General features: G+C 37.8%; 1 protein-coding gene across 1 annotated transcript in view; it reads right to left on the minus strand.

Moving 5' to 3' along the window:
- RGS17 (regulator of G protein signaling 17) overlaps positions 1 to 19,552 on the minus strand; it is a 29,181-nt gene extending 9,629 nt beyond the window's left edge. The window contains exon 1 of the mRNA XM_071740601.1: positions 19,392 to 19,552. Coding sequence (XP_071596702.1) covers positions 19,392 to 19,510 — 119 coding nt within the window. The 5' untranslated portion in view covers positions 19,511 to 19,552. The remainder of the gene's footprint in view (positions 1 to 19,391) is intronic.
- Positions 19,553 to 21,561: the final 2,009 nt, after the last annotated feature.

Consider the following 21,561-nt stretch of genomic DNA (forward strand, 5'->3'; position numbering starts at 1 on the left):
TTCCTCCTCTGCAGTCCATATGTAGAGCAGCATTAGTCTCTCTGCTGGGTGCAGAGAACTGAGTGTCTTTTGAGTCCATGGAGGACTAACACCAGGGAAGGTGAAGACAGCTTCTGTAGATTGGAAATGTAACAGGGTGTTCACCTGAGTCCGCCGCAAAGCGAACAAAGCTGCCCATTTTCTTTCCTCCATCACATGAGCGGCATTTAAGCTGTACTGAGATAATTTACTTGTCAGGCAGCAGACATACAGAGTTCGGATGCAGTCTTACTGGAAGTAGAAGGTGACTCATCTAAGAGCAGTTTATTTACACTGATAATTTAATTTGATGTCTGGGATCAAATAGTGTTTGTTTTTTTCTTCATGAAAAATCTCTGCTAAACTTAGGAAAACCAACACGGGCTGATGAAGGTTAAATACAAGTAGTGAGTGGGGAGTAAGAAAGAGAAATAGGAAAATGGGCAAGAAAGCCATGTCAACTTAACTGTACTTCTTAATCAAAGGACTAATGGATAGGCCCTGTGCCTTTTGATTTTCTACAAGACTACATCTCACTAAAAAGTTCAGATGGTGGGCTACATGAATGTAGCATGTGGCTTTCTGGTATCTATACCAGAATGATGTGGGGTACACACATGTTCCTAATTCTTTTATCACAGCACTCATAGCTGGAGTGCACGGGCTGAAGTTAGTTGGAGTTGAAAAACAAAGAAGGCTCTAAAGAAAAAAAGTGTCTTACTTGGTTGGAACAATTTCTCAAGTTTGGGTATTGTATTTAAAACTGTACTAAATTTATAATATATCTTGACCTAACTTCTGCATTATGTTTCCAGTGACAAACACTAGCACAGCATTTCAACTTCTATTTATCTACATCTGTCAAGACTGGAGTTCCATCGGATACATTACTTTTGATATGTTTTTCCTGTGAAAGAAACCATCATTTTTATGCAGAAGTATATTCAATTCAGACATGTTCTGTTTTTACTCAAGGAACTGGTTCGTGTTGACTTAGAAAAAAAATTAAATATTTACACATTGTGACTGCAAAGCTAATTTGAAATCAGTCTTTAAATAGCTCTGATCACAATAACAGATTTCTACCTTTTACCTCAAAATGACAACACTGCATTGCTATTTGCTATGTTTCTATCTTCAGCTGAAAATATTCTATCTGTTCTCTTTTCTCTGTGGAACTGAAGCAGCTGTCAACAGCAAAAACACACTGCATACTTGGAGCTGGTGTCCTTGATACATTATTCTATCTACTTGGCTATGCCAGGAGAATTATGCTGGATAGTGTTAAACTGAACAGAGTAAAAGTAACAGGATAAAGATTAACACAACCACCTTAGTTAAGACTTGAAGAAGAGGAATCTGAGGATATGCCTTATCAAAAAGTAGTTAAATGAAAGGGAGGTGTTCTACAGACATCTAATGTAAATTAACATATATTGTGCTATTGCTATTTATTAGTTGGAGTACATCCAGCAGATTTCTTTAACATTTAAAGATGTAAATTACCTATGATAAAAGCACAACAAAACAAAACAAAAAAATGCTCACACACAAAAGCTTTAAAAAACTAAGAGCTTGGGATGTCTGAAGGCAGACTTTAAGTGGAAAACACAAAAGCACTGGTTTCTTTTCTGTTCCTTTGGAAGGTTTGTTCTCCCCATTTTTATGCTGATTTCGTTGCTCTGGAGGGAGTACTTCAGGAAACACAAGTGGCCTGAACCACATCTACCTCTCAAATATATCTTGGGTTCCTGACTTATACAAAAAAATGATTTCAAGTTTCTTAAACTACTGCAACAGTATTATTACAAGTAATTTCTGTCTGGATTGAGTGCATTTCCTTACTGAAAATTCATAGACTATAAGTAAAAATGTTAATGACCAGAAATACTTGAAGTATACAAATTGAACAAATCACATATAAGGTTAAACTGGCCCAAGTTCCTAGCTGACAAACCTAGCTGAAAATTTATTTATGTATCTCTTATTATTTGGCTGTTAATATTAATGATCAGCAATTAAATAATTGTTCTGTTGAGTAATTACTTAATAAGTATTTCAGGCCACTAGTGCACTGTACAGTAAAAAAGCAGAGCTAATTTGATAAAATTGTCAAGAGAGTTAGTTTGATTAGTTTAAAAGCAAAAATCTTCATCTTACAATCTCTGTAAATCCAGTAAAAAACAGTCTTTAATTGCATCCCAAGGCTCAGATTCTCATATACCAGTATCCTAAATCTGATGAATCAGGGAAATCGCTCTTATCACTATGGCAAGAAAATATTCTGCCCACACATGGCTACCACCAGTTACATTTCACTCTGGTATTTTCTCAGTTATGTGGAGTATATCATCACCATAGTATTTTGCAATTAAGTCTGGCATTGCAGACAATATGATGATTAAAGCCTCTTGCTTTAGTGTTGCTTTTTTTTTTCTTCCTTTTTTTTGTGATTTCAAAATTCCACTGGTAGATCTAAAATGATCATTCCCCTTAAATTTTGACAAACATTGAATTTACCAAATAGATTTAGAAAGAAAATATTCTTAAGGGTTGTTTAGAGGAAGAAAACTCCTCCAATAAACTAGCTGGTTAGTGCATTCATTCAGGATTTGAAACACTTCCTGTGGGACTGTGGTGGGGTAGATGTCTTTCAAGCCATTCTGATGAAGCTATTCCACTTTGGTGAAAAGAATAGAATACTCATTACACAAGGTATAAACAGGAGACTCTTAATGGCAAATCAGTGTGTAATGAATACTTTTAAGCATTTTATACGATGTGCAATATTTTATACATCATTGAAGGGAGAGATGGAAAACAAGACTATATAAAAGCTCATTTTCCTGAAATGAAGGGAAGGTGATTTTGAAAACTCTGAGAAAAAGGTGGCCATCAGCCCTACATCATTCACCAGCTGGCTAAATACCCTTACTTTTAAATACAAAGTCATTGTGTTCCTGTCTATCTCCATGCTCTGATTCCTTTACTGGTATTATAAGTGGCTTAAAACATGCTACATGAACTGGAATATGTATTTTTTCTGGTTTTGAATTGGATGCAGAAAAAAATGCATGCCAGTGTCTTTTTTATTTCCAATTGTGTTTGAATCTGACCAGACTTTCTTCAGAGCTGTGGCCCAACAGGCAGACACTGGAAAATCACTTGTTCCCAGAGCATTGTTCCCAACTTCACCCCTACATGCTGAGGAAGGCTCTGGTAGAAGTCAGAGATGGATGTGATCCCCATATGCTGTATGATAATGCAACAGACAACTATACTGGCATTTGGTATTTCCTTTCATGAAGTCAAAGATAAAATTTTTTTGTGACACCTTGTTTTTCTATCAGCTGGAATATTTAAGCCTGACAGCAGTGAAAAACAGTCAGGGCTGTGTTTGCTTATGAACAGAGAAGCATGATGATTTTCCTGTGCTGTACAAAGCAATAATAATGAAAATTAACTGCAATATTATCGTGACCCATAATAGCAGCTACGTTAATCTCTAAAGCACTTAGGGTCTAGTCAGTAATGCTACTTTCTATGTCCCTTTCTATGGGACAAAAATAGGCATCCATGAGGGTGAAATGTTAAATAAACAATATTATCGAATATGTTTGTTTGTTGTTAAGCTGAGTAAAGGGTAAAAAACCTGTTTCTTCTGTTAGGAAAATAATTTACTTTTTGTTACAATAAATGAATAATTTCCAGAATAAATATTTTGAGAAAAATTGAGCTAGAATCATTATTTTTTTGAAGAAGAGGATGCCTTGCACTATATATTTTTATAGGCTCAGGTAAACTTGCCCCTGGCTGTATGAGAAAGAGGATGCATCCATCAAGCTCTTATCTCTGACCTCTGAGAATTTCCCTTCTTGTAAGAACAGGAAGATGTTAGCACTCAGACTATTGTAATAATACCAGTATATGCAAAGCACAGAAGTGCAGAGGCAAACTTCAGTCAAATTAGTGACACTAAATGAATCCTAGAGTGGAGGCTTGTGTGGACACCTTGAAGTCTGCAAAGACAGCAGGGATAAGGGATGTGCAGTTCATTGACAGAAAAAAATTGAAAAAAAACATAGCATTCCCATATATCTGCATTGGGTGCCTGCAAGAAACTTTGGAGTGGAACAGTGGTCAAAAACCTTTAAATTCGTTTACTCAAAGTGATCAGAATCTAGACTTAGCTCAGCAGAACATGTTAAGAAGGAACAGGTAAAAAAATTGAAGGCCTTTTTTTGGACTTAGTGACCATCCTTGTTCTTTAATGAGTAAGATTTACAGATCTTCAGTAAAGAAATGTAGAATATAAAATATTATACTGAAAACAAGTTAGAATTTAAATGAAAAATAGCTACGTCATTCTGAGTAAAAAATTAATTGTCATGTGCTTAAAACTAAATGATGGAGACTGTGTTTAGTAGACTGACACAGGAAAGCAGCCTGTTGGGGAAAAGCCAGCAATCAACATAAGGCTACAATCAGCCTACTTGGCAGTGTCCACTGAAACTATAAACTCCCTTCAGAAAGTCCAGGTACCTGTGGTGCTAAGTCTCCTGAGTGCCAGATTTACATTTGCCTTAGGTTAAAAGATGGTGCAAGACACATGTATAATTCAAATTGATTTTAAAAGTAAAAAACAAACAAGCATAGACTCCATCTTGGAATCAGCTGTTTTAGAGCAAAAAAAAAAAAATAAAGCTATTTGCAAGAATTTATAAACTTGATGTCCAATTTTCCAAGCCTAGTGTAAGAAAAAAACAACATTTTTTTTTTTAATAATTCAAGTATTTGCAAGGTTAGCATTCTGGAAATATTGTATTACAGCTGTAATTCTCCAGTATTTCACAGCTTCAGATGGGGTCACAAACCTCCAAGCTCATTTTTCAGCTTACTCCACAGTCTTATCACTTTGAACTGTAACCATAAAAGTACTACTGATAACTGTTTTTTTTTTTTTTTCCTCATAGACCACAAGAAGTCAAACAAAAAAGAAACAAAAGATAAAAACATGTGCTTTGTCTGGAAAGCATTGAGTTTCTTCCTTTCCAGCTATCCTTCGTGGATGTTTTTTCCCCTCGATTCAGTCTGCTATGTTGTGTACTTCAGATTTTTTCCCCTTTTTTCCATCTCTTTGTTTGAAGAGCATAGAGCTGAGAACCAGCCTGTGACAGACGGTCGGGCACTTGTGTGTGCTGTGAATGTGCTTTCAGCTGAAAAGGTTACTGACTACTCAGTGTCCAGCAATAGTAAATGCAGGCAGACTTCTGGCTTCCATATGCACCTTTCTGCATATCAGAAATCCTTTGGGCTAAGGGGGAGCAAAAAGGTGGAAAATTTCAGGTCTGATTTTTCCCACCCAGGGTGGGTGCAGAAGATGTTTCGCAGGGCCCTCCCACTGGGGTTTTATAGAGAAGGCAGCTGACTGGAACTGACTTTGTGTTCAACACAGATTTGACAGTTTAAAATAATTTACTTATGAACTGCATGTTTTACAAAATAGTGTTTGTGGAAAAGCTTAACGCTAATAAAATTTCATAATTTGTTTTGATGGTTTAAAAAAAATTTACCATTACATTTTTAAATGTAATAATCAGTTGACTTGGTTGTCATTCATTGTTAGTATCCATTATTCTAACAAGCCTTTTCAGTGTAGTTCTAGTTAATGCAATCAAATAATAGATTTAAATGAAATATCGTCCTTAACTTCAAAAAGCTCTTTAGAAAAATTACATTCTGTCATGTTTTTCCCAGCAGGCTTTCTGATTACAAGAAAAGAGATTTTCTAATAAGAAAACAGTTCATCAGGAAATCCAGCAGCTATAACTCTTAACTTCATGATACCTGGAGTTTATTAGAACCCCATTTCTCAGAGTCCTGCAAACAGTTTGCAGTTCCACCTTTCAATCAGAATCACTTTTATACTAAGAACTCTGGAGAGAAAGTTGACAAGCAATGCCTTACAGCATCAAAATCCTAAAGCACAGCAAAACCTGCATTTGTTTTCTGGGTTATTTAGAAATATCCTCGCTTGCCTAAACTTGTCTTAAGATTTCTAGAAGAGAGGCATTGATGGGGTCAAAAATCCATACAGTCAGGTATCTTGGCCTGTTCACTGCCGAGAGCTGACTATGGGGATAGCTGACAATTTTCTGTCTTTGTTCCATAGCACTGCTCTTTCAGTGCTATTTAGACTTTTCTGTGTGAAGGAATAGCTTTTAGCCATGCTAGATATTTGAGAGGGTAGAAGGAAATACCCTTAAAAGCACTATGGATGAACAGGGACCTACCTTTCTTCATTGCAAAAACCTGGACCAAGTTCTGTGAATTTTTTTGTTTAAAGGCTTAAGATAAGGCCAGCTCATCATTGTTCAGACTTGTGAACTTCCCCATGAAAGACAAGGAACTTCTCAGACCATCTGAAATTGTATGTTTCTGCTATTCTTTGAATGTGGGTGAGAGCAGGCTGAATTTCTTACTGCTTTTCACTTGCAGGACTTCCTTAATACTGTGCCAGCTTCCGTGTAATATATCAAATTCATTACAGATTCAACTATAAACCCCAAAAGAAAAAGTAGATTGGTGGTGATTAAGGGTGAAGGTATCTGGAGCATCTCATGCTATTAAGGTGTAGTGAGTGAAGCCATTTAGCTATGTTCTGATAGACCTACTTATGTTGCACTTCTCAGCTTGAGTAAAAGCAGAATTGAATCCAAGAGATCTAGTACTTAAGAGTATAATCATCTCTTTGTTAATGGGAAGTCATGGCCAAGATTTTAGTCTTTATGTAAGATCATTATATAACGTTATGAAATTGCATCCCACATGCGACTGTGAAGGTAGATCATCCTTATTGAAATATGAATGCTAAGCTACAGTAAGTCAGTGTGAGCTCAGTAGATGTGCTCAGTAAAACAAGTACCTAAAAAGATTTTAGCTAATCTGCAGTATTCCACTCTTTTTCCTTTCCTGTATGTTTAATGATTTAAAATTCAATAGATCTAAAATCTGGTAAGCTTTTGTGTTCACATGGGACAATCTAACTACCGGTCTCTTTTTTTGTCCTGCTGTGTTTTCCATAAAAGTTGAATTCCATATACATTTGGCAGGCAGGCTTTCAAATTAGTTCAAACTCTGCATTTTCCTTTTGGAACTCATGAAGAATTTGGAAGTGAAGCCTTGTAGAATCACTATTCTTTGCAATGTGATCTTTGATGTAATTTTTATTCTGATTCTTTCCTTTCAAAAAAGTTCAGAAACAGATTGGTAGTACAAAAACTAACCTTCTGGAAACCTGGAAAAGGACATTCTTCTAGGATACATGTAAATTTATTCAGAATTTTTTTTGCACATATTTAAGACCTGAGTTTAGTCTTTCCCAAGTTGAACACAGAAACACAAAATGGTTGACGTTGGAAGGGATAGATCTCTGGAGGTCATCTTGTCCACACCTGGGCTCAAGCAGAGTGCCTAGAATCACCTTCAAATGGATTTTGAGTATCTTCAGTGATGGAAACTCTACAACCTATCTGTGTAACCTGTGAGAGCAGTCGGTCATTCTCACAAAGGGTTACCTGATGTTCAGAGGGAACCTTCTCTGTTTCACTTTGTGCCCATTGTCTCCAGTCCTGTAACTGGGCACCACTGAGAAGAGCCTGGCTCCATCCTCTTTACACCCTCCCTTCAGATATTTATACACATTTATGAGATCCTCATGACACTTGTCTTCTCCAGGACAAACAGTCCAGCTTCTGAGCCTTTCCTCATTGGAGTGGTGCTCCAGTCCCCCAGACATTTTAGTGGCCTTTTTGCTGGATTCTCTCTAATATGTTCAGGTCTCTTAGAATACAGAGGCCAGAACTGGAAACAGTACTCCAGGTGTGACCACCAGTACCACAACCAACACATTTAATACAAATGTACTCAAAGACAGATTGTGATTAAAGACTATCTTCAGGGGCTACTTAAACAAATGTAATGACATTTACATTTCAGGATGACTTCAGAGTGAATGAGGAAAATTTTCTCAAGATCAGTGCTAGCTAAAAGGTATGAGAAAGGACACTGGTCCTTTTAATGGACAGCCTTGCTGAACTTGCTTTCCTCCTTTGTTCTTGTTTGCCTGATCTAAATTACCCAGGTACAGATACTGTAGGCATCCAAAGGCAGATGGAAGCTATCACTGTGCACTGTATTTGAGCTTCTGAAATAAAGGACAGTATCTCCTTCAAACCTAGACTAGCACTGAGCAAAAGCTGTAACTGTGTGGGAAAGGAAAAAACTAGTGATTTAAAGACATTTGACTTTCCTAGACTCTCCTTTTTCTCAGAGGTATCTTGTTCTGAAAATCTGTAAGAAAATATGCTTTCTGCTGGATTCTTCTCTTTAAATAGATTATATTACTTTAACATGATGATAGCCACTCCAGAAGTTATTACAACTCTTGGAAACTTTTAGTCCTTCCCAGGGTAAATCTATTGAGACTGCTGTTTTCATATGTGGAATTTAATTTCTGCATAGGTAAAGCATCTATGGCTTGCCAAACTTTTTTTGCCAATGGTTCCTAATGGAGTTGGTCTAGCTTTGTTTCATTACTGTAGAGCCAGTTTCTCCGTTAGGCAAGATTAAACTCAAGTGTGTCTTTCTTGTCAAGTCATGCAATAGTTCGGCTGTCACCTTCATTCCTTCCTTCAGAATAATATCACCACTCATATTGCATCTTGAACATTTAATTACTAGACAATCTGCAGGGTCCTTACTCCTGGCTACAGCTATTTTGCAAGCAATTCCTTCATATACTTGAGTCAATTAAAGTGGCAGTTTTCTAGTGTTCAAAGAAATTGTATTAATTGGAACAGTAACTGGATGAATGAAAGCACTCCAAACCACTAGCAAGCAAGCCTAATGGTCTCACTCAATTTTGATAAATGGGCCTAGACTAAGTTTCCATAGTGGCTTTTTTGTTCTTGGTTTGCAGAGATGAAAATAGCAGCAACAGTAAAGAACTGAGTCTGATTAGGGTAACTTCTTTGGTTCCACAGACTGAGTTGTACTTTCCAAACAGGAAGAGATGCCTGAGAACATTCATACTGAATACACTTTTTTTCTTCCTGTAAGATATAGTAAAGTTCTTCAGTTAAAGAGGACTTTATGAATTTGTAAAGTATAATTTCTACCATGATGTTTATGAAGATCATATGTTATGAAATTACCCTGGACCAAATTAGTCTACACTTATCCACAATGCAATCAAGTAAGAGGAGGGATCTTCCACTTCACACCTGTCCAACTAAGAACAGGACTGAGAACCAAAGTGCCAGTCTGTGTATGCTGCAGGCATCCCTTTTGTTGGATGCTAATTGCTGGTTTCCAGATTTTCTGTTAGATAAAGTCCCAAAGTAGGAAGAACCTTCAACATGCATGTCAGCAGAAACCAAAGATATCCAGTGCTCTGTAATGGCTGCTCAGCTTCTGCTGGTATCAGGACCTCAGAATCAGCTACTTCAGAATTAGATAGCCAGAATTGCTATCTAGACAAATATATGTGCTATGGAATTATGAAAGCTGGCTAGACAAGATTTGCATCTCCTTTGCCTTTCTGCCTCACACAATGAATGGCTGACCCAGTTTTCAAGTGAGGGGATCTCCATCTTAAAAGTGTTATCTACTAGGGAAGCAAACTAATTTCCATGATACATTCCCTCATTTTTTTTCTCTTAAAAGCACTAGACATTTATTCCTTCTTTAACTGACATTTTAAACCTATTTAGAATGATACATGGTTAAAACCCAAACCTTTGTAAGATGAAAATTTTGCTGCTAACAGATTTAAGTAGCCTAATTTTTTCCCTTTTGGTTTGGAACTACAGACTGCATATATTCTTAAAGATAAAATGGGCTGTGAGGGTTCTCTGGTCCTAAGGCTGATTGGCACCATATGGCTCCAGGCCATAAAGCCCATACCCAAAATAGGGTATCTGCACCTGCACCAGATCATTGCCTAAGACTGTGCACTTTGGCACTGGCCAGAACTCTTCCAAGGAGTTAATTAACACTTGCTAACAATTTAACTGCATGGCTGATTGCTCGAGTCCATGTTAGACCTTGGCCCTGATTAGCTTACTAGTATAGGCACAGGTGAATTGTTTAATTTGGATTAGATGGTTTTGTAGTTGCTTTCACATGTCAAATACTTAAAATTTTATTATACTTCATGATCAATAAAGTTTGGAAGATCTACAAGGCCACCTTTGTGCCTTTAAAGTTACATTCCCTAGCAACATACCTTACATGAGCTTATATATTGATCTTGGACCCATTTTGACCTTTCACACGATTCTCTATTTTTGGGATTTTTCACAGAAGTTATTATGCATGAGCTGATGCATCTTTGTGTAAATATAAAATTGTCAAATTTTCAATAAGGGAACAAAACAAAACCTACAGGGGAAGATTTCAAAGGCTCCTAACACAATGTAAAATGGACTCAGGCATCCTCGGTCCTTTGGTTTTTTTGTTTTGGTTTTTTTTTCCCCCAGGGCAACAGTCAAGCCATGTGCTGGTGACAGAAAATCTGTCAGGACATGACATTACAAATCTCCCTTCAGCCACTGTTCCACAGCCACCAAACTGAATAGCATTTTGGCACAGGCAGGTGGTAAATGGGCATGAGTGGCAAGGGAGAGCCCAGATCCATATCTTAAACAGCCTCAGAGGAGACACCAAGCTGCTTTGCCCCGGTGGAGTTGATTCTGACATTGCTTTCTCTCCCTCTAGTCTCAAGAGCAGCTGTCCCTGAATACACTGTGTGCTGAACGAGGACAGAATCAAGATAATTTTCTAAAGTTAACAAGATTTAGTCTGCTATCTCTTTCTAAGGAGCCACTGTCAGCATCTTATGCACGGCTGAATTAAAATGAGCCTTGTGCAATCCCAAATCCCCTCTGAGCATGTATTTATTCTTCAATTTAGAAGGAATGCAGTTCTGATTTTTTTCCTCAAAATAGGAGCACTTTCTGCACATAGACTGATTAAGCTTTCTTATTTTAGTAGTATTGTACACATAGGAATCTATGCATGTGGTTTGTGAAGCTTCATAAACATTTATTGAAAATTTGCTAATATATTAGTTTTATGTTCTACCCCTTCTCTAACCTGCTTTTTTATCACAGGTGGATAAAAATGTCAGTTAATACATGAGCCTCCATCTCTTAATCAAAATGAAATGAATTTTCAAAGTTTAAACTCCTAATACTAGGAAAGCTTTGCCCAGAGAACCCACAGATAGTTTTGATGTTAATGAGGGATTCTGTTACTGGTTTGTGATCAAAGTTATCAGACCAGCTGCATAAGAAGCTATTGCTCCACTCTTTGCAATAGATTTGTATTTTACTATGGGGAGAAATAAATTTTCCTCATCTTGGAAAATTTAAATATTTATCAGTTTACATGGAGTTTAACTCAGTTTATGTTGTTAAGGTTTTTCTAAACCCGACTTCTTCACTGAAAATCAATTTAAAATTATTTTTATATGATGAACATCTGTATAGTGTCTTGTGTATCTTCATGCTTCCACAATGGCTTCAAGGTAAGGCAGTAGCAGACTGGCTTTGGAAACACTTGCTGAAATAAATCCAGTGTGTAGCTCACAGTTTTCTCCTACGAACTGCATGATTTTGGTTTACTTTGTATGTCCCACAAAACAATGGCCTGCATCAAAGCTGCTTCTGCATGGCAAATGACCTGTGGAAGCTGCTGCTGTGGGAGCTGGGACCTGACAGCTCCTGCCCCTGCTCCAAGGTGTGCAAGACTTCTGCTGCCACAGGGCTTTGGATGCAGGTGACAGGAGGCTGAGGAGAAGAAGAAAGAAGAAAAACGTGGTGGACAAGCTTGGAAGTAGAGATTTCTGGGTTGTTTTTTAAGCAGGGGAGAGGAGATGTAGAATCATTGAATCACAGAATGGTTAGAGTTGGAAGGGACCTAAAAGATCATCAAGATCCAAACCCCCTGCATGGGGGTTTGTGGGACACCTCCCACTAGACCAGATTGCACAAGGACTCATCCAAACTGGCCTTAAACCCTTCCGGGGAGGGGGCATCAATAACCTCCCTAGGAAACCTATTTCAGTACCTCACTACCCTCGTGGTGAAGAATTTCTTCCTAATATGTAACCTACAACTCCCTTCTTTCAGTTTAAAACCATTACCTCTTATCCTATTACTATTGTCTTTAGTGAAAAGCCCCACCCCCAACTTTCCTGTAGGCCCCCTTCATGTACTGTATGTAATTGATTAATGTATTTGATTGAATGTATTTTTCATGTATTTGTTGAATTCAAAACAGGACTCCATAGTCACCAAGGCAGGCTTTCATGAGATTTAACAGGTTAAATTTAAGCTCACTTTTGCACTTTTGTGTTTTTTTACATTAACTTCTGCTTTTTTCAGCTTCATTTATATAGTCCTTTTTGTTTGAAGCAATGATTTCCTGCATTCTCACTTTACTCTACTTTATAAGTAGATGCAGCAAGAATTATGGAGAAGTTGCTTGCTGAAGTTAGCATACCTGAGAACTCATCTAGCAAATCTTTGCACCTTGTGGCATCACTTATGTAGAAGAAATGTGCTTTCCTCTTTTGAATGGTAGTGTTTCACATCTGCTTCATAGGGTGGTGCAGGAAGGAGTCAAAGCTGCCTTTGCTCACCACCTCTGGAGCTCTAGCATAAGGCCCTGTGTTGAAGCACATCCGAGGTATAGTTGTGTTCTGGATCAAGAAGAGAGTAAACTTCCAGGAATTATTAGGCTAACACTGACAATCTGTCCCAGTGTCACAGCAGGGTGCAATTCCAGGGGATGGAAAATTGGGCTGTGATGCCCTGGGAGAGTTGTGTAAACAGGCATGCACAGAGCCACCTGTCCTCAGCCTGCCCTGAAGACTTTCATAAAACTTCAGCAAAATAGCTTGCCCTGTCAATATTATAAACCAGAGTGAGTCTATCAAATCTCATACTCATTAGGAAGACATTCTTCTCCTCTCTGATTTTTTTTACTTTAGAGATCATCCCTTTCGTTTGCTTTAAGGGAAACAGAAATGCATTACTTGGGTATTATTTAATAAGTACTGTTAACATAACTTACAAAAGCATGAAAAAAATACTTGACAAGCTATTTATTTTTAGAGTGTTTTCTGCTTGTTTTTCCAAATGCTGAGAATTTAAATTTCTTATTTTAAGTAGCTCAGGGAACACTGAGAGGGCCATTTCTGAAGGACGAAGTATTTAAATCCTTACCCCATGGCTCATTCCAGCGACAACAGAAACATTTGCCAGGCAACTTTCTCTCATGGCCTTACTGAGGATATGTGGACTTTAAGACAAGGTGATTTTTCTAGAATATCATATTTGGTAGCTTGTGTGGCAGGTCATATAATGGATTTCATCCATATTTAAATCCTACCTGACTGGAGAAATAGTCCTTCTTCCCTAAGAAAGCAGCAGTGCTGGCCATTGTGCTATGGTAGAGATAATAGTGTCCCTCAGAATACATTATTCTCCAGGAAAGAGTGGGAATGTTTTAATCTTTGACCTCTACAACAGCAAATGATAAAAACATAAGGAAGTTCTGTGATATTTCAAAGTATAAAAAGGCTCAGAATGGAACATCTTTTCCCATTAAATATTTTTTTTAAAATATCACCTTCTATTTCAGTAAAACAGAGTACAGTAGCCTGCACTTCTATATTCTGCACTAGAGCACAATAATTCCTGATGCACTTTCCCATATTTGTTTTTCTTGTGTGACGTTTTGAAAAGGTAAAATGCAGAGAGTTGAGTTCATCTCTTTCAGATGAGCTGTCCTATGTGTTCAGGGAGCAAAAGAAGAATTAAAAATTATGTTTGTAAAAAAAATAAAATGGAAAGCAAACAGGTAGCTTTGAAAAGTAGTACTTTTGTTTCAAAGATTTTCTTGCTGAAAACTTTAACAAAATCATGGAGCCTGTGTGACTTTTTTTGTAGCAGTCTATGTCTAGTCTGCTCTTAATATAAAATTTATGCTGTAGACAGGCATGGGAAGCAGAATATAGATTTTGTTTTTCCACATTTTTCAAAACATATGCCTATTATTTATTGAATTAAATTGGGTTTTGTTCCATCCTTTCTTTGCTTTCCTCTCCTCTCTTCTTGTTAAATAAAATAAAGCAGTTAAGACTATCATCCCAGAGATTATCTTGAGTAGTCATGGAAAGATTAGACAAAAATTTTCAGTGGCAAGCTAACACTGAATATACTAGGGAAAAAAAAAAAAATATTCATCTCAAAGTACTAGATAGGTGGAATATGCAAAAAAAAAGTGTTTTGGCAGGTACCATGCTCACTATCTGTTTCTTATGAGGAGGAAAATGTTGAACTCCATAGAAAAAAGACAGTAATACAATTTAAAATTGTCCTTTAAAATTGTCCTGTATCTGTCATCTCACATTCATAGCACAAGTGGCAGAAATATCTTCTTGTAGGCCCAAGTCAACTGCTAAAGCCATGCAAGGAAAATGTTCCCTTTAATAAAGAAAAATATTTGTGTAACAAGGTCATCAGGAAGAAGCTTCAGACGTAACTCACAGCAGTCACAGGCAAGCTATAAGCTGGAGGAGAGAGGTTTCTTGCCAAGAGCAACTCTTGTTTACTGCCAAGTTGGCAAATACCCTATCTTCCTTGGAATCTCTTGGGTGTGGGAAACTCTTCATGGAAGGGTCACAAGGAATCAAATGGCAGGCATTGCTTTTATACAAGGCACAGCTCAGAGATGCTGGGTATGTCAGTCCCTTTTCCACAAGAGTCTTCAGCGTTTTTGGTTCCCTTTAAGGTAAAGGCCTCCCAGCTCACACTTTGAATCAGAGTGCAGAAGCAAGTGAAGTGCTGTGATCAACTTCACTTTGCCCCTTTTCAGGTCCCCTAGACTCCCATACTGCTAAGGCCTCTTACAGGGCATTTGTTGTGTGCCTTCTGAGCTTTCAGTGCATGGCAAAAGTAGCAAGCGAGATTTACCAAGCATCAGTGCCCGCCAGCTCTAAAACTCACTGAGCACCTTATGAAAGGACAGGATAAAAAGGGTGGAAGACAAAACCTGCTCCGGTGAAAGACTTCCACCCTGCTCTGGGTGGAAGACAAAAGAGGAAACAATATAAAATTGGCAAAATAACCAACCTCCCTGTGCTAGTGTCTTGAGAGTTTTTTTGGAAGAATGTAATATACGAGTGTTTGCAAGAGAATGACTGGCTTAATGTCTGCTCAGGAAGCTGGAGGCTGTTCAAGAAGGTTGGGGAGGTGAAATGGCAGGTTTCTATCTTTACCTTGCCAAGCTGAGCTCAAAACTGTAAAGGTGTAGCACTAAATACTAAACATGCATCTCTCTGAAGAAAGACTAATAGAGGAGATTACAGTCTGTCATGCCAGGAATATTACTGCAGATTTTTCAACTCTCAGGCTACCAAAGTCACTGAAATGACACCTAGTAAGGAAACTTTTTCTTCTGTCCTCTATGGGAATTGTGTCTGTGATAGTGTAAGACATAGGGTGAAATTCAGTCCAGCACCTTGGGTGGCTGACTGGTACTTAGATAAGTCTAGGGAGGCTGTCTTCCTGAAATAAGTACCTAAGGCCTGGTCAGAGGAGAGTATGTCCTACAGAAAATCTCCAGAAAGATAAATGCCATTGTGGTAAGTAGACAAGCTTTTCCTATTAGGAACTTCAGAAGCATTTTATTTTCAATGCTGAGGGGGGCTGTTTGCTTCCCTATTGATTCCCAGGCACCAGTTCGGGGCTTAAGCTAGTTGAGAAACAGCCTGATCATACCTATTACAATAAAATGGACAACTCAAGGAGCCTGTTTATCCTCATCTTTTTCAATCTAAGCATACTTCACTAACCAGCCCTGTTTTGTCCTTGTAAACTGAGCAGCTTACTGTCCTGACAATTATTAGTGCCAATGGATGTGCTGAGTCTGGCTGGGATGGAGTTAACTTTCTTCATTGCAGTCCATATGGTGCTGTGGTTTGGATTTGTGACCAAAACAGTGTTGATAACACACAAATGTTTAAGCTGTTTCTGAACAGTGCTTGCACAGCATCTAGGATTTCTCCGTTCCTCACTCTGCCCTATCACCTAACATCACCAGAGGTTCTTCAGCTGAGACAGCTGATCACAACTCACCAAAGATATAGTCCACATCATATGACATTGTGCAAAGCAATAGAAGCTGAAGAAAAAGGAGGAGGAGAAGGTGGAAGTTCAGAGTTATGCCATCTGTCTTCCCAAGTAACCAGTATGCATGGTGAAGCCTTGCTTTCCTAGAAATGGCTGAACTCCTGCCTGCCACTGGTAAGCAGTGAATTAATTCCTTGTTTTGGTTTACTTGTGCACACAGCTTTGCTTTATCTATTAAACTGTCTCTATCTCTTTATAACACATGGTGCAACAGAAGAAAACAAACATCATATGATTCACAAAAGTTATTTTTAGAATGATAGTGATTTCTTTGGATATATGAACTATTGAATTAACTCTTCCAACAGAAGAAAATGAAAGTTTCTAACTGAAAGCTGATCTACCATCCCCTTATTTCTATGAATGGTGAGGAAATTAAGGCACTAAGAAGGTAGTGATGAAAGAGCTGTCCTCAGTCACACAGGCTGGTGGAGAAACAGAAGAAAAGCCTCCTAATCTTGGTACTGAGTTAAAGCATTGTCATCACCACTAATGAACCCAGCAACATTTCCAGAAAGCTATCTCCTGAGAAAATAACATTACTCAAATACAAAGACTGGTGGAACCAGGGAAAGCACATAATTACATTAGGTCCAGAGAACCTTTTACAGTTATTGACTAGATTTTCCTATTAGAGAGAGCTATCCTACAGAATTATCTACCTACAGTCCTCTATACAGTAAGTGATTCGTACAATTTGTTTGGTATCTTTTAAAAATAATTCTTGTAGCTTTTAGGGTGCACAGCTGAGGCTAGAATAGTAATCTGCACTGTACCTGGACAGTTCAAATTTACCAAAAAAAATTGACACCTGAACCAATTACTTCATTTTAACTGAGATTCTGAAACATTTCATCTTGCCTTTTTTCAGAGTTTCATCCCATCTCTACTCTAATGGGGTTTCCATTATGGAATCAAAGAAGATAGATCTGAAAAAGACTTATTACATAACCTGTTCTGCCTTTGAAAAACTCGAGTGATGTCACTATCCCCTTTGCTCCATTATTTGACTAAATCCTGAGAAGTATCTTAACTTGATAGGCTTTCTCTTTGCTCAGTCTACTTTGCCAAAAAAAAAAAAAAACCAAAAACCCAAAACAACACCACAACAATTAATAAAGTATCTGAAGGGACATCTTACATTTTATAGAGGTAGCTGCTTTAATTTAGATTTACATGATCCAGTATGCCAGGCAAAAGCCAGCCCTAGCTTTACATGCATAATGATGGGCTTTATTCCCACTCAGTAAAGAGATGTTGTAGTCATGGTGGATAACTGTATGGAAACATCATCTCAGGAGCTGCTAAAAAAAGCAAGCAGAGTTCTAGGAATTGATAATAAAGACTCAAAAGCAAACACACAACGTGATACACCCATGTCTTGACCAGTGCAACAGAGCTCTTCACACATCTCAGACAGGAGACAGTAGAATAGGAAAGGTACATAGTGAGACATGAGGTAGGTGGATAGAAGAGAGAGAGGATAAGCCATGGCCTTGGGCAGTTTCTGTATTACAGAGATTAAACCAGAGAAGACTGTGGAAGAAAAGGCAGATGCATGGAGATATGAGAGAGCTCTATGAAATATTGATCATCCTGGGAACAATTATTCACTGTTCTTCACAATCATAAGAACAAAGGGGCATCAAGTAAGTTAAAGCAAATAAAAAGGAGTAATAATTGATAGAATGCACAAGTCCATTGTAGAAATGGGAAATTCTGGATGAGAAAAGTTTAGATGATTTCAGGAATTCACTTCAGAAAATGGTTTGACAAATTAATGAAAGAAAATTCCAGCGAGGGCTATAAAACACACAGAAATAATCTCTGGGCTAGCAAGTCCCTCAGTTGCAGAATGCCAGAAATTGTGGAGAGTTTTGCTGTGGGCAGGTTGAGGAGGTGAATGTTCACTTGTTTTATCCTTTCTTTGTGGCATCCACTACAGGACACCTCCTGATACTGAGCTAAATGAGCCTCTCGTCAGGAATAGGATAGCGAATTTTACATTGTGTCTGTGTCACAGAGCAGAGATAACACTGGCAAAACATCTTCCCTTTTCTTCCTGTTTAATACACTTCCACCTCTTTGCTGTATGGATTGAACACATTGCAAAGAAACTTCATAAAAGCATGAGCTCTCACTCATCCTTGCTCAAATATTCTCTGCCTCCAGGTACAACTGGATGTACCAGCCAAGGCAGGTCCACCCTGGTACTGCCTCCAGGATGTGGTATATTGGAAAAAGCTGTCCCTCTTGATGCTTGTTGTATACAGGCTGGTTTGTACTCTCAAATACACTGGGGGCAAACAGCCTCAGATTTTAGATTTGGGACAGATGGCTGATTCAAGGGAAATTAAAACAGACACACAGAGGAATGGTCACTCCAAAAAGACTGAACTGTGTATACAACAGGATGCACATACTCTGAGTAGCACTTCATAAATCTTAACACTGTGTTAATGAAAATAAGAAATAAAGACCTGATGCATTTCAAGACACTGAGAATTTAAAGCTATTTCTGAAACTGGCTTTAATTCCTTGACTTTCTAAGTGAACTCTGTTTAGGAAGAGACAAGCAGCCACAATTTTTGAGCCTTTTTTCCACTAAAATTACACTACACCATTGAAAAGGTAAAGTGGAATTTAAGGCTTGAATTTTTAGATTTACATAATAAGTCAACAAGTTTACTAAGTAGTAAAACAGGTCACCATATATTCATATTTATGACTATCTCCCTTTTACCCTCCTGAATGCAGAGAACTGAAATAACAGTACAAGCAGAAAAAACATGTTTTGAATACAAATTATAAAATGTTCAGTATCAAGTCTCAAATTCACATACACAAGTTTCAGAGATGAAATTTCCTCTTTTTGTTATGTTTTAAGTAGGATAAATATAGCTTGTATTTACTAGTGTCTCCTCTTTCCCCCTCACAAGATGTCCAACCAAATCAGGGAATTGTTGACTCAATTTTTTTAAGTGAAATGATAACTTGAGCCTCTTGGCAGAAATCCTGTCCCAGAAATGTGCATGTTCCCAGTGCTTGGCATTTTCCATTCTCATCATTTACCTGTGGTGGATACAGAACCAAATATACTACAGGACATACCATGAACAGCTGCAGCAACAGCACCAACAAAAGCAACATGTGTTGTTGGGCCTTTGGTTTCCAGGTGCTTGGGACACAGCTGATGTTCCTTCATTTTGTGGCTGCTGCCTCTTTCTCATTTCAGCTACTTCAGTGCCCAAGTGGCTATAAGAACACAGACATAAGAGATGTACAGAATTACTACAGACTGTCATAAAGTACATTCACATTTCTACAGCAGTCTCTGATTCTACTGATTCTCACAGCTTCTGGCAACAAAAGCTCGTGGCCATCAACTGTGCTGGCCAAGTAATAGTTCTATTGTGTTAAAAGCAGTTTCCAGAAGACCACATTTTCGTGACAAGCTTACGCTACAGTGCCATTGAATCATGTCTATTCTTATCACTTTGGCTGGACTAAAAGGACTGTTTATCACCCTTCTGAACAGCAAGCAACACAGATTGTGTAGCACTTGGTAGAGACTGAGTTGTTCCTTACCATATGACTATCACAGCTCTTTCCATTGTACTCCAAATACAGCAGGATGGTTTTCACATTAAAAAGGAGGTGGAAATTGATATTACTTTTTGACTTCTGTGGTCATTGCTGAATCACAGAAATTGATGTGATATTATATCATTGGCACAAATAGCTGTCTGTTAAAAGTCAATATTATTATAGGTGTCATAACTGGGAGATTTGCTACTTGAGAGTTATTCTTTGTAAATAACATTAATAATAAATATGTATTTCCAAAATACTTTTCCAATTTTGGGACTATTTTCTGGTCTCAGAAGATTTTCTCTTACTCACGGTCAGTCTTTCCTAGGTTTTATTAGGCCAAGATATTTTTCTTTCCAGTGATTTACAATATGCAGCTGAAAGTAATATTCCATTCATTACTTAGTTTTCAAAAGAAATCAAAACATTTATTGCTAAGTTATGTTATTTAGAAAGGTTTAGATATCTGGATCCTTTTAATAGTTCACATCTTCTTACAAACATTTACAACTTAGAATGAATTCAGTAATTTTGTATTCAAAAAAGTACAGACAGATTACTGTGGGGAGGAGCAGAGTTCAAAACAGAAATGGGCAAAAGTCAACCTGGTGTGAGCAGCATGTGCTGTGCTGCAGGCCCCCAGGGCATCCTGCTGCAGCCAGGAGGGCTGGGGAAAGGCAGGCTCATGGTTGATTTGCCACCTGGATATATCATGCACAGGCAACAGAGAGATGTAGTACCCTGTCTACATGCATTCACACTGTGAGAGTTTGCATTTACATCATTGCTATAGCTCCTGAAGTTCTTTTGCTGTCATAGTCTCCTTACGGACAGTGAGGATATGCACACAATATGTAGCAAGGATACTAAGCTTCAGAACTTGAACATATGCTGCAAAACTCAACGTTGGTGGTTATTTCAGATTCTTTCATAGCAAATGTTTCCATGTAGGCTGCCACTGAGCAGAATCAAGTAATTTCTGAAGTATTTGGTCAAATGAAACAGTGAAGTACCATTTAACGACCTGTGGTGAAGGCTCCTGCTCATGCGACTGATATTACTTCTTATGAATATACATTGCTGAACTCTTGTAAATGACAATGAAATACTAAGAAAACACACACCAATTTTTTAATGAAATGTAATCGTGCTTTTAACAAGGGATACTTTGACATATGAAAATCCCGCCCATATTTTTATGATAGAAATGACAGGAAAAAGGTTGCTGCACAATCTGTAGCTCAGACAGTGAGTGACAGAGTGGAGTAATTTTCTCCAGACTACACTGCTGAACTTCTGCTGACTGCACATGAGGCAGTTAAATTATTTCACAGAAAAATGAATGGTACTTGCTTCAGCAAGTGCAGTGACTAGTTAAAGGAATTAAACCCAGATATTTTCACAGGTAATGTTTGTTTCTTGTAAGTAAGAAGAAACCTTTGCATAAAACTACTAAATTTATTAATTTCAGAGACCAGTGAAATTATTCATATTTAGGTATTCAAAGGGATACAAATGAAAACATCACATGCATTCTACCTGTGTACCTAAAATCATGAATTTAATACACGATTTTATATATATATATAAAATGCGCTGTGGCAAGGATCTGTTACCTAGAAATACCAAAGGGCAGGATGAAGGGTATCCATTCAGATGTGATGGTGACAGATGGTGACTTTGCTGTAGT

This window comes from Heliangelus exortis, chromosome 3, assembly GCF_036169615.1.
Source record: "Heliangelus exortis chromosome 3, bHelExo1.hap1, whole genome shotgun sequence".
Taxonomy (NCBI): domain Eukaryota; kingdom Metazoa; phylum Chordata; class Aves; order Apodiformes; family Trochilidae; genus Heliangelus; species Heliangelus exortis.